Source organism: Eucalyptus grandis, chromosome 6 (genome assembly GCF_016545825.1).
Source record: "Eucalyptus grandis isolate ANBG69807.140 chromosome 6, ASM1654582v1, whole genome shotgun sequence".
Lineage (NCBI taxonomy): Eukaryota > Viridiplantae > Streptophyta > Magnoliopsida > Myrtales > Myrtaceae > Eucalyptus > Eucalyptus grandis.
Genome location: NC_052617.1, coordinates 9,453,290 through 9,465,298, shown reverse-complemented (window position 1 = coordinate 9,465,298; position 12,009 = coordinate 9,453,290). Strand labels below are relative to the sequence as shown.

Here is a 12,009-nt window from a genome sequence, read left to right as displayed (position 1 = left end):
GCGGCCAGAAATCAATTTCCCTTTTTGGGGTTACCCTTCGGGTCGCTCCCCGTGCACCTTTTCAGCTCAGCCTCTGCCCGCCCTCGTTCGATTCCTCCTTTTTCGCGCCGAAAAATGCACTATATCAACCCCACCCCCAACCCCCAACCCCCATTATCTCGTCCTCTCTACCCGCTACTCGCCCCCGCTCTCCGACCGCAGCCGAGATCATGTCTTGCTACAAGGGAAAATATCACGGTAAATCGCGAAATCTCTTTTCGCTCCCAACAACCTTAAATCTCGTTTGAGGTTACGGTTAATAGTTAATCGCCACGTCCGTGTTCTTTGATCTGATTCCGTGTCGCTTCGCAGACGAGCTCATCGCCAATGCCGCCTACATCGGCACTCCGGGCAAGGGGATCCTCGCCGCCGACGAGTCCACCGGCACCATCGGCAAGCGGTTCGCGGCCATCAACGTCGAGAACGTCGAGACCAACCGCCGCACCTACCGCGAGCTCCTTTTCTGCACCCCCGGAGCCCTCCAGTGCCTGAGCGGCGCCATCCTCTTCGAGGAGACGCTGTTCCAGAAGACCGCCGACGGCAAGCCCTTCGTCGAGGTCCTCCAGGAGGGCGGCGTCCTCCCCGGCATCAAGGTCGACAAGGGCACCGTCGAGCTCGCCGGGACCAACGGCGAGACCACCACTCAGGGGCTCGACGGCCTCGCCCAGCGCTGCCAGCAGTACTACGCCGCCGGAGCCCGCTTCGCCAAGTGGCGCGCCGTCCTGAAGATCGGCGCGGCCGAGCCCAGCCAGCTCGCGATCAATGAGAACGCCAACGGCCTGGCTCGCTACGCCATCATCTGCCAGGAGAACGGCCTGGTCCCGATCGTCGAGCCCGAGATCCTCGTCGACGGCGACCATGACATCGACCGCAGCGCCGACGTTACGGAGCGTGTGCTCGCGGCTTGCTACAAGGCGCTCAATGATCACCACGTGCTCCTGGAAGGGACGCTTCTGAAGCCGAACATGGTGACTCCCGGATCGGATTCCGCCAAGGTGCCGCCGGAGGTAGTGGCGGAGTACACCGTCAGGGCTCTGCAGCGGACGGTGCCACCTGCGGTCCCGGGTATAGTGTTCCTCTCCGGAGGGCAAAGCGAGGAGGAGGCAACGGTGCATCTTAACGCGATGAACAAAATTGAAGGTCTTTCTTTTAGCATAATTGATGGGTTCAAATGAATTTTGACCACCATCTTTAAGTCTGTGTTTAACTAATGGAGAATTTCTCTCTTTGGCATTCCATCGAACAGGTAAAAAACCATGGACGCTCACGTTCTCTTATGGAAGAGCGCTTCAGCAGAGCACCCTGAAGGCGTGGGCCGGGAAGGAGGAGAATGTGGAGAAGGCGAGGGAGGCTTTTCTGGCGAGGTGCAAGGCCAACTCTGAGGCTACTTTGGGGGCTTACAGCGGCGATGCTGGTTCGGTCGAAGGTGCTTCAGAGAGTCTCCATGTGAAGGATTACAAGTATTGAGTACCGAGTACGAGTGATTTTATTGCTTCTCTTTTTGTTCGTTCTGTTCCTAATAGTTGCTTCAGAAACACCGACTGTTGGGCAAGCAGATCATAGTCAATTGTCCAATTTTTGTTTACTGATGAATTGCATTTCATGGTGAGTTTCCATAGAGCCTCATGTAAGAATTGAGGTTTCTATATATAGATACATGAACCTAGGTGTTAATAAGTATGTTTTTATGGTCTGCTGTAACACCATGTGCAATGTGGATGGTGTCTGAGTGGCAAAAGTAGCCCCCATCCTCTGATACTAAATCAATTGATGAGATTGAGTTCTTGAATTCTTTTCTACACGGATGTCATTGACTGAAAGACCCCCAACTTTTAGATGCAAGTTACCACCATGAAACTTCGATTAAGTGTACTCGGCATTGAGATTGTAATGAAATAGCTAATGGACCAAGTGGAGAAGGTTTCCAACTGCCATTCGGGTTCCCTCTAGAAATGGAGGTGTCTGCATTTTGCAGCTGGACAATCACTTCGCGATGATCTCTCATTATTTGGATAAAGGCGTAGGCTGCTTCTGTTCTAGTATTAATTTGAGTCATCAGAAGGAAATTATGTCAAGGCAGATAGGATCTTCAGAGTGGGATATTCAGGATCAAATGAGCGCTTTATTCACCTGACAGCTGATCTAGCCTCTATGCAAAAAGTATCAAGTAAAACCGACTGAAAAGGCGAAACTAAGTCACTCTTCCTATGAAGCTGCATTGCTTATGGAAGATAAACCGACAACCAAAGGTTGAGCATAAACACGGGCACACAAACACGCCACTATAGATCAATGGAAAGTAGGGACTCTGCCGTGGGCAAGAAAAAGCTTAAGAATGAGCGGCATTTGCCACTCGAAAGACTTGACAGTATGTATTCCCAAAACCAGCTTTTCCATTCCTTGCAGATTGTCTTCCCCCGCTACACCTTCCCTGAACTTGATTATCACCAAGTGCTTGACTTCTCCGCTGGCTATTCAAATCGAGATTGCAAGCTGTCTCTGAAGTGCCGGATATACCTATTTCGGCTATCATTATGTTAGCTTTGAACACTCCCATCTGTCTGCTGTCAGAGTTTGAACCATTGAATACCCTTTGGTTGGCTGTGACCAGGGAGAAGTTCCTCCACCGTTGGATCTTGGCAGTCTTCTTCATTTCCCTTTCCCAAATTATGACTTGTTAACACTGTTGACATGTAGATGAAGAAGCCACTTCTCGAATCTGTATGACCTTGGCGGCCGACCCAAAAAGTTGCTCTGCTGCTGTGAAAAGCATCTAAAGGTTAATGTGTTGGAAGGAAAGATACCATATGTCCCGGTGAGAGGCTTTTTGTTCAAGCGCAAGATAAAATGTACAATGCCTTCTCTATTTGCTATGATTTGACATGACAGGTCCCTGGAGCTATTCTCCCAGAACCTTGTCCGGGGGCCACCTTCTTATCACCAATTAATTCATCACACGACAGATCTTTTCTTGCTAGCTTTTGTATAAAAGATAGAAAGGTTAATATTTGAAAAACTCCAAATTAATATGCGTGTGGCAAATTTATTCCAAACTAATTTCTTAATCATGAAAAACTCCAAACTAATACACCTATGATAAATTTATCTCAACTGACCATAAAAAATCACAAATTGGTACACTTGTGATAAATTTACCTCAAATTAATTTATTTGGCTGCCAAAAACCCAAAACTAATGCATTTGTAACAAATATACCCTCTATTAAATTGGATTAATACCACAAAAACCAGAAAAACTTTATAATTATGGCAAACAAATAGTACAATCTTAAATTTTACCAAAAAAATTAATTATTTTACCAAAAAAAAATAGTACAATCTTAAACTGGTATCGATTAACTGTCATGTGTCATTCAACGTAGTAATTTAACAATAAAATTTAACGGAAATTAATAGAGGATAAATTTGTCGCAAATATACCAATTTGTGATAAATTTGTAACATGTGTACCAATTTGGGATTTTTCAAAGTATCAACTCAAGATAGAATGGTCATTGGAAACTTGATGTCTTTTTCCTTCCACGCTTGTCTTTTTCCTTCCGTACCTATTTAGGGAGCGAATGATAATTATTTTGTTCTAGAAATAAATATTCTTATTTTTATTTTCTAGACGAATTTTTGAACAAAAATACGCGTTTACTATTCTCGAAATACAAATTTGTTTGATAACGACATAAAATTTCTATCTTTCGGACGATGGGAGACAACGTCTTGCAAGTGGCGAGCGGGTAGCAAATCAGGCGGCGGGTTGCAAATAGTAATGATGAATGGCAGCCGAAAATGGGCAAGCGGTTAATGATAAGGGCGAGTGATGATAAAAGTTTTTATTTCTTATTTTTATTTTAGAAATAAAGAAGTTGGAAATTTTTACTTCTTATTTTTGTTAAGAACATATTTTATGGATTAAAAAATTATTCTAGAAATAAAAAAAATGAAATTGCGTTATCGATGGATTTTCGTTCCAAATCGGTTTCTAAGAATAAAACAATAGTTCTGACCTAAAATACAATGATTATCATGCACACCCTTAAATGCTTGTTGTTAGGATTTTGTTCATGTCCTTCCATTGGATATACTTTCATACATCGATCTTGTATCATCACTTATATACGAGGAATCTTAACTAGAGGTACTCTTAAGTTCTGCGAATTTTGATATGTTAAGCGACTAGTTCTAAAGCTGAGTGATTAGTTCTGAGGCTGAATTCTACATCTACACCGTATCATACAAAATGGTATCATACACAAGATCAGACATAAACCCAAGCTCACCACAAATTTCATAATCACAGTTGGGCTTTGGTACGCTACATAATGCTTTTTTGAAAATGGCATTGCATTTTGTGCAAAAAACATTACTGATTATTTGGACCATTTGGAAGGACGGAAAAACTGAATCATTTTAAACACCAGAGTCACCACAGCAACCACGGCCGATATGAACGACCACGGATTGCTGAAGTATATGTGTGCTTGAACCAAATTCCTTACTCTGATAGAACTCGCTCATTTCCTCAAAGACTTCGGACAAATAGCTCCTGTGGATATCAAACGCCACATCTTTCCTGACATTATAGAAGAAACGGGCAACTTCCTCGTCCGTCCCCAAATAATTCTCGATGATCTTGTGGTCGCCTAGGAACCCAGCATCAGCAGGCGTATAAATGAGACACCCCATGAGAGTAGCATAGGTTGTGAAGTACTTGGAAGCGATAGCACTGCTCAAAAGCAACAAAATTGGGGAACACAGAGCTCCAGAAGTCGTCGATTAGCAAGACTGGAATCTCAAGGACGCCATTTCTGAATTTGACGTCCAAGATGCTGTGAGTCTTCCTCGGCTTGAACTTGACTCCAGCTTGATCGAGCTTCTGCGCGCTTTGAATCAGGTGAAGAAATCTGCTTGGCCTCCTTACTTCCTCCTGGCAATCGGGGATATAGCTCAAGCGGAACAAATCAAGCAAATGCTTGCCTTGTTTGTCGTAGTACTTCTCCAACACATGCACCGGTCTCTGCACCATGCAGTTGAACCCGCGCGTTTTGTCAGGTAGGACGACGTACGAGTGAGGATTCCTTAAAATTTTTCTGCTGGGACGTGATCGGATCCTACTCGAAGCAAGCATATGGATTTACTACGTATACGTGGATAAATCTATCACTTGACTTGCCGCCAATCGAAAAATTTGAAAAAGATACAAGATAAATGGTATGTGCAGCACAGCTTAGTGAATAGAGCAAATTTCTTCTAGGTATATTTATAAAACAATACCGTATTTTGTTTATCCCAAGTCCAATATATAATATATTATGATAGTAAGTATCATTTAAACATATAACCATATCACAAATACTCGTTTCATTAATAATATCAAAGCAACTAGCATATCTTATATACTCATTTTAGCAATAATATCAAAGCAAATATCAATGACTAGTCTATTGATTAATCCCATAAAATCACACATCAATGATCCATTTCATTGATTAGTCTAATACTCAATATCGAAGTATGGGCATGTTTGACACCTCCTGAAAAGACAACCAAGATTCTTCTTGACTAAGTCTCCATCTATATTAGCAAAGGCTTAGCCAACAAGGATATCTTGAGAATATTATAAATATCTACACACCGCTTAATTGGTTCAAAAGACAGTAATATTTAGCATCAAACACTAACCCATAATATATAAATTACAAACCAAATCCAAAATCCCATCTCCAAAATCGGTTTCACAAGCTAAAGCATGTAATCTTTCACAAATTAAACAATATATATATATATATATATATATATATATATATATATTTCATATGGCATTTTTCAAACCATTTCAAAATTCATTTTATAAAGTAGGCCTATAAATTAATATGTAATGCCTTCGTAATGCTCGATCCGAATTTTATACAATCATACTCTTTCATAACGCATAATATATCAGTTTCCTTATCACTTTCAAGACATGAGTTTACAAATTCATGGAAGAGATGAGCACCATCTGCTTGGAAAAGTTTAAACCAACAACAAAGCCATCAAAATCGAAATCCTATTAATTAAGCAGAAAATGATATAAAAAAATCAAGTGACAAGCTATCTTAACTACTACCCGACTAAACTAAAAAAAAATTTGGTCGAAATAAAATTGTATTAATTACTCAAAATGATTATATAGTCTTCATGATAAAGCATATCAAAGTAAAGCATAAATACTGAAAAACAAAGCCAAATCCAAAAAACAATGAGGATCAACAGAGCACCGGCAAATTTAAGTACAAACTCGTTTACAAGAATGAATCTATTAAACAAAATCAGCGACCAATCACTAGATCTCGTGTATCACCGCTAGAAATTCCTTTTCCAATAATTACGACATTGTAAGTTGGCGATGCACATCTAGGTTCGGTTTCTTCTACACCATTGTCATGTAGAGATAACCAAAATAAATAAATACGTAAAATACAAATCTAACATGCAGAAGAGGAAATCTTAGTAATTCAACGAGACACCAAAACTCCTATAGTCATCATTGAGGCTAGAGGCAAAGAACTTGTACACGAACATAGCATAAGGGCATTGAATCCCCAAAACATATTTATTGAATTCCTAGATCTAGATCCGAAGAGGATAGCATCCAAATCTCAAATTAGATCAAAAGAATTTAAACTCTCGAATCGAGAACTAGACTAGGAGAAAAGAGCCCCTAAAACTAAATCGGGTAGAAGAAAAGAAAAGAACAATGAGACGCAAACAAAATCAACAAAAGAGAGAAAGGAGGTTCACCCATGGCTAAAGGTTGAAGAAGATGATGGGAAAAGAGAGAGAAAACAACTCCTATACACCAATGAAGAAACTCGCTCATAGCAAACATCCACCACTCGTATTATCCCCTATGCATAGTTCATGCATGAAACTTTAAAAATTCATTTCAATCAATTCGCAACTTGAAAATTAGTTCCCGTCAAATCTCACAGTTTCACAAGTACCTAAACTATCATATCCATATAACTTTATGTAGAAAAACAAAAATTCACACAAAAATACAAAGGTTACAAGGTTTGGCAATGTGCCTACATCCTCAGACAAAGCTTTCGTTCTCTTTTTTGTTATTTTTGTTGTTTTGAGCATCTACCATTATTCAACCATTTGTATAAATAAAAAAAAAAAGGTTGCTACAACTAAGGAAACAAGTAACCAGAATAAAATCAGAAAAAGGAAGAGATCACAGAATTATAGGAATACAATATTAACAAATCTCCTTTCTTAAGATAGGAGAGAAAATCACGCCAACACTCCCCCTCAAGTTGGGCTGAAGACCTCGTCGGAGGTCAACTTGCTTATCATTTCTTGAAATACTCCCTTGGCTAACGCTTTGGTAAAAAAAACAGCCAGTTGACCCTCACTCTAAATGTATGGGGTCTTAATTGTCTTGTCTTGCACCTTTTCTGTCACAAAATGGCAATCCACCTCTATATGTTTGGTCCTCTTATGAAACACTGGATTTAAAGCTATATGAGTTGCAGCTTGATTATCACAAAACAACTTCGTAGGCTTGGTCATGCAATTGCAACCCAATTCCTAAAGCAGTAGTCTCAACTAGGGGCGAGTGGTTCCAGATTCCGGTTCGGTTCCGCTTGAAACCTAAAATTTACCTTCGGGTACAGATTCCTCATTTTTTTGGAACCTGAAATCTACCCATCAGAATCAAGAACCTGGAACCTACCTTGTCACAGGTTCCAGGGTCGGTTCCAGGTTCCAACAGATTCTTTTCTTCTTCTTCTTCTTTTTTTTTCATTTTCAAAATTGAACTATAACGTACGTACATACTCTACGCATACTCTACGGTAACTTCCCGCATTTAGCAAACATACCAGTGCCAAGAATCTGGACATACATAATCAAAACCAATAATAAGTTTTCAAATTGATTAATTATAATTATTGTGCCCACATATGTCAATATATGTGCACTAAAGCTTAAATTGTCACACAATTCTAGATGACATTGTCCAGATACAAAAAATGGTACAGTAGAATGAAAATGCAAATCCAAGCATTTTACAGAGTAACAGCTAGCACTAGTAGCAAATTGGTCATAACCCATCAAAAAAATAAATTGCCCATAAAATAATGGTATTGAAATCTATACTGCTGCTAACATTAAAATCACATTGCAAACATTTAGGAAGAGAATATGAAAGTAGTTGGTACCTTATTTTTCCTTCATTCTTGTGGAAAAAGAAACGCAAAAAGGAGGGTGACACAGGCAAGGCTGGTATGGCGAGATGGTGAGACACTCGGGCGAAAGGGGCGTCGGGTCGTCGGGTCGTCGAGTTGTGGTGTTGGTGTGGCAATGACACAGCGTCCAGCGTGTAGAGGTACTGTGACAGGGGCGCCGGCAATAGAGGCGAGCTGCTATGGCATCGGGCAAACCGTAGGTTGCTGGTGGAGCGGCGTTGGTAGGGTTACGCGGAGACTAGGCGGAACTTCAGACGAAGAGCAGCGCAGGTGAGGGCTGCTAAGCATCAGAGCAGAGGCTGAGGAGCGCGGTGGCTCGGTGATCGATTCTGGCGTCATGGAAAAAAGAAACACAAAAAGGGAGGGCAGCGTAGGCGAGGCTAGTGCGGTGAGACCAGTGAGACGCTTAGGCAGAAGGGGCATCGTGTCGTTGAGCTGTGGTGCTGGTGTGGCAACGACACGGCATCCGACGTGTAGAGGTGCTGCAACAGGGGCGCCGACAACAAAGGCAAGCTACTGTGGTGTCGGGCAAAGCATAGGTTGCTGGTGGAGCGGCGTCGGCAGGGTTACGCAGAGACAGGACGAAACTTTAGATGGAGAGCAGCGCAAGCAAGGGCTATTGGGTGTTGGAGTAGAGGCGGAGGAGCGCAGTGGCTCAGCGATCAGTTCTGGCGTCGCGAAAGGGTGCTCGTGCGGAGGTCCGGCAAATGGAAACAACAAACTAGCAGCGGCGGTGGCCGGTGGCTAGGCTGCTCGCGGTGAAGCTTGGAATGGAGACGTAGCGCGTGCTCGCGGACAAGCACGACTCCGTGCAGCGATCGGCGTAGCGGAGCCCTTGAGCGACTACGGGGCGAAGCGCGACGAAGATGTACAGTTTATCTGCTTCTCTTCTTTTTCCCTCTGTTTTCACGTCTCTCTCTCACGTCATTTTCTCTCATGCAGCTGTCTTTTTTGCTGACCTCCCTTTTTCTCAAGAACTTTTCCTTCCTTTTCTTTTATTGTTTTTCCTCAGCAGGTTTTCTTCCCTTTTTGTGTTTCTCAAGAACTTTTCCTTCCGTAACCAGTTCCGATTCTGGTTCCGTAACGGTTCCGATTCTCAAAAAAAAAAAAAAGGAACCGGGAATCAGAACCGGTCCCTTTAGAACCGGGAACCGAACCAAACCCTCCAGTTCGGTTCTCCGGTTCCCGGTTCTACCCGGGAACCATGCTCACCCCTAGTCTCAACCACACAATTTCACTAGTAGTAGTAGCCATGGCCCGATATTCTGCCTCTGCGCTCAAACGAGCAACCACCGTTTGTTTTTTGCTTTTCCAAGTGACGATATTTCCTCCCACAAAAGTACAAAACCCTATAGTAGATTTCCTGTCTACAAGGTTCCTGGCCCAATCTTCATCAGTCTAGCCAACAAATTCTGTGTGACCATTATTTTTTTATTAAAATTCCCTTCCCAGGTGTGGCCTTCAAATACCGTAGCAGATGATTTATTAGCTCCATATGCCCTCAAGTTGATTTCTGCATAAATTGACTTATGTAACTAACAGTATATGCTATGTCAAGTCTAGTGATAGTTAGATAAATAAACTGTCCAACAAGTCGCTGAAATTGCCCAACATCATGTAATGAAGTGTCATCTGAAATGAACTTACTATTATACTCCATAGGAATGTTGGCCGGTCTAACTCCCAACTTCCTAGTCTCTTTCAGCAAATCCATGACATATTTTCTCTGAGATAAAAATAATCCTTTGTGAGATCTCGCCACCTCAATACCCAAAAAATACCTCAATTTGCCAAGGTCTTTGATATCAAATTATTTGCTCAAATGCCGCTTAAGTGCTTCGATTCCAGATTGATTGCTACTTGTAATCACAATATCATCAACATAAACAAGTACAACAACTATACATTTATTGTCAGCCTTGGTGAACATTGACGAGTTTGCTATCCCTCTTTCGAATCCAACCTTGATGAGTGCATCACTCAGTTTATCATACCAAGCTCTAGGTGATTGCTTGAGACCATATATGGTCTTCTTCAACCTGCAAACAATTCCATCTTTATTATGCAAGGGGTGACCAGGAGGAAGATCCATATAAACCTCCTCCTCCAAATCTCCATGAAGGAATGCATTCTTTACATCCATTTAAAACAAGGACCATCCACAATTAACAGCTACCGACATAAGAACATGCACAATGTTCATCTTAACCACAGGTGCAAAGGTCTCTTTGTAGTCTATACCATATGTTTGAGTGTATCCTTTTGCAACTAGCCTCGTTGTATACCTTTCAATTAATCCGTCACTGTTTTATTTGATCTTATAGATCCATCGGCAACCAACTATCTTCTTCCCTCTTGGAAGTTGTACAAGTTCCCAAGTATGATTTCGATCTAAAACCTGAAGTTCATCCTTCATTGCATCAACCCATATGGCTTTTTCCCTTGCTTCCTCATAGTTGTGAGGTTCTTGTTTTTTTCCATGGCAGATAAGAAACTCAAAAAATTGTGAGATATTTTGTCATATCCAACAAATCTTAAATGGGATGTTGAACCGAATAATAAGTAGTAAAATCTTGAAGTCGAGTTGAGGGTCTAGTGACACAAGATGATCTTCATAACGGGATTACATCTACTGCCCTTTCATCAATCAGCCTATCAATGGCAATTCTAGGTTCAACTTCTAGAACAACAGTTGCCTCAATCTCTTGATCCACTTCTAAATTTTCTTGATCTGCAGATTCGTGACTCAAAGCACTTTGTTCTACAGATTCATGACCTAAAGCACAGCTCCCATTGTTGGCTTCGACACCCCCATTGTTGACCTTGGCTTCACCGGTCCCATTAACATCCATAGGAACAGGAGCAAATTCATAGGAAAACTTCTTATAATAATCTGTGCACTCCCCCTGAATGTGACTCTTGTTAGGAAAAAACATATGAGTTTCATCAAATACAACATCCCGAGAAATATAGATACGCTTTGTGTAAGGGTCATAACACTTGTAGCATTTCCTAGCACGAGTATCTAGCTTTCCACCAGTTTGAAAGTGAACATAGCAGACACCCCCAAAAATCCTCAAGTGATATATATCAAATTTTCGCCCATACAATACTTCCATAGGAGTTATATACCCTCACACTCAACTAAGGAGTCTATTAATTAAATAATAGCTAGTCAAAACTGCATCTGCCCAATCGGATTTAGACAAATTCGCAGAGAATAACAAGCCCGGGTGACCTTTAGTAGGTGACAATTTTTTCTTTAAGCTATCACATTCTGTTGTGGAGTACCCACACATGTTGTCTCGTGAATAATACCATTGCTTCTTAAAAAAACCCGAAATATCTTATTGGTGTATTCGGTACCATTGTTGGTACGAAGAACCTTCACAGAAGTATTGAATTGATTACTCACCATATTGCAAAAATCCTGGAAAACTGTAAGCATTTCACTTTTGTACTTAAGAATGTAAAGCCAGGTAACTCTCGATTTATCACCAATAAAGGTAACAAAATACCAAAAACCCTCTCTAGAATCAACAGGAGAATATCCCCAAATGTCTGAATGTACCAAAGCAAACAATTCAGTTGATTTATGCAAATGTTCAGGGAAAGGCAACCTATGTTGCTTAGCAAAGTGACATGGATCACAACTATTAGAATCATGAGTCAAAGACATGTTTAAGGACCGCAACACCCGATCTAAAGGATGACCCATGCAC

General features: G+C 41.5%; 1 protein-coding gene across 1 annotated transcript; it reads left to right on the top strand.

The window, feature by feature from the left end:
• Positions 1-106: 106 nt before the first annotated feature.
• Positions 107-1,828, top strand: LOC104434011 (fructose-bisphosphate aldolase 6, cytosolic). Its single transcript, XM_010046951.3, has 3 exons — positions 107-237; positions 352-1,179; positions 1,286-1,828. The coding sequence occupies exons 1-3, from the start codon at positions 210-212 to the stop codon at positions 1,504-1,506; spliced, it is 1,077 nt and encodes a 358-aa protein (XP_010045253.3). The 5' UTR covers positions 107-209; the 3' UTR covers positions 1,507-1,828.
• The last annotated feature ends 10,181 nt before the right edge of the window (positions 1,829-12,009 follow it).

What these genes read in the sequence shown, in the direction of transcription:
- LOC104434011 (XM_010046951.3), top strand. Translation starts at nt 210, where the DNA reads ATGTCTTGCTACAAGGGAAAATATCACG. An exon ending in CTACAAGGGAAAATATCACG is followed by an intron (nt 238 to 351) that starts GTAAATCGCGAA and finishes GTCGCTTCGCAG; the next exon opens with ACGAGCTCATCGCCAATGCC. An exon ending in CGCGATGAACAAAATTGAAG is followed by an intron (nt 1,180 to 1,285) that starts GTCTTTCTTTTA and finishes TCCATCGAACAG; the next exon opens with GTAAAAAACCATGGACGCTC.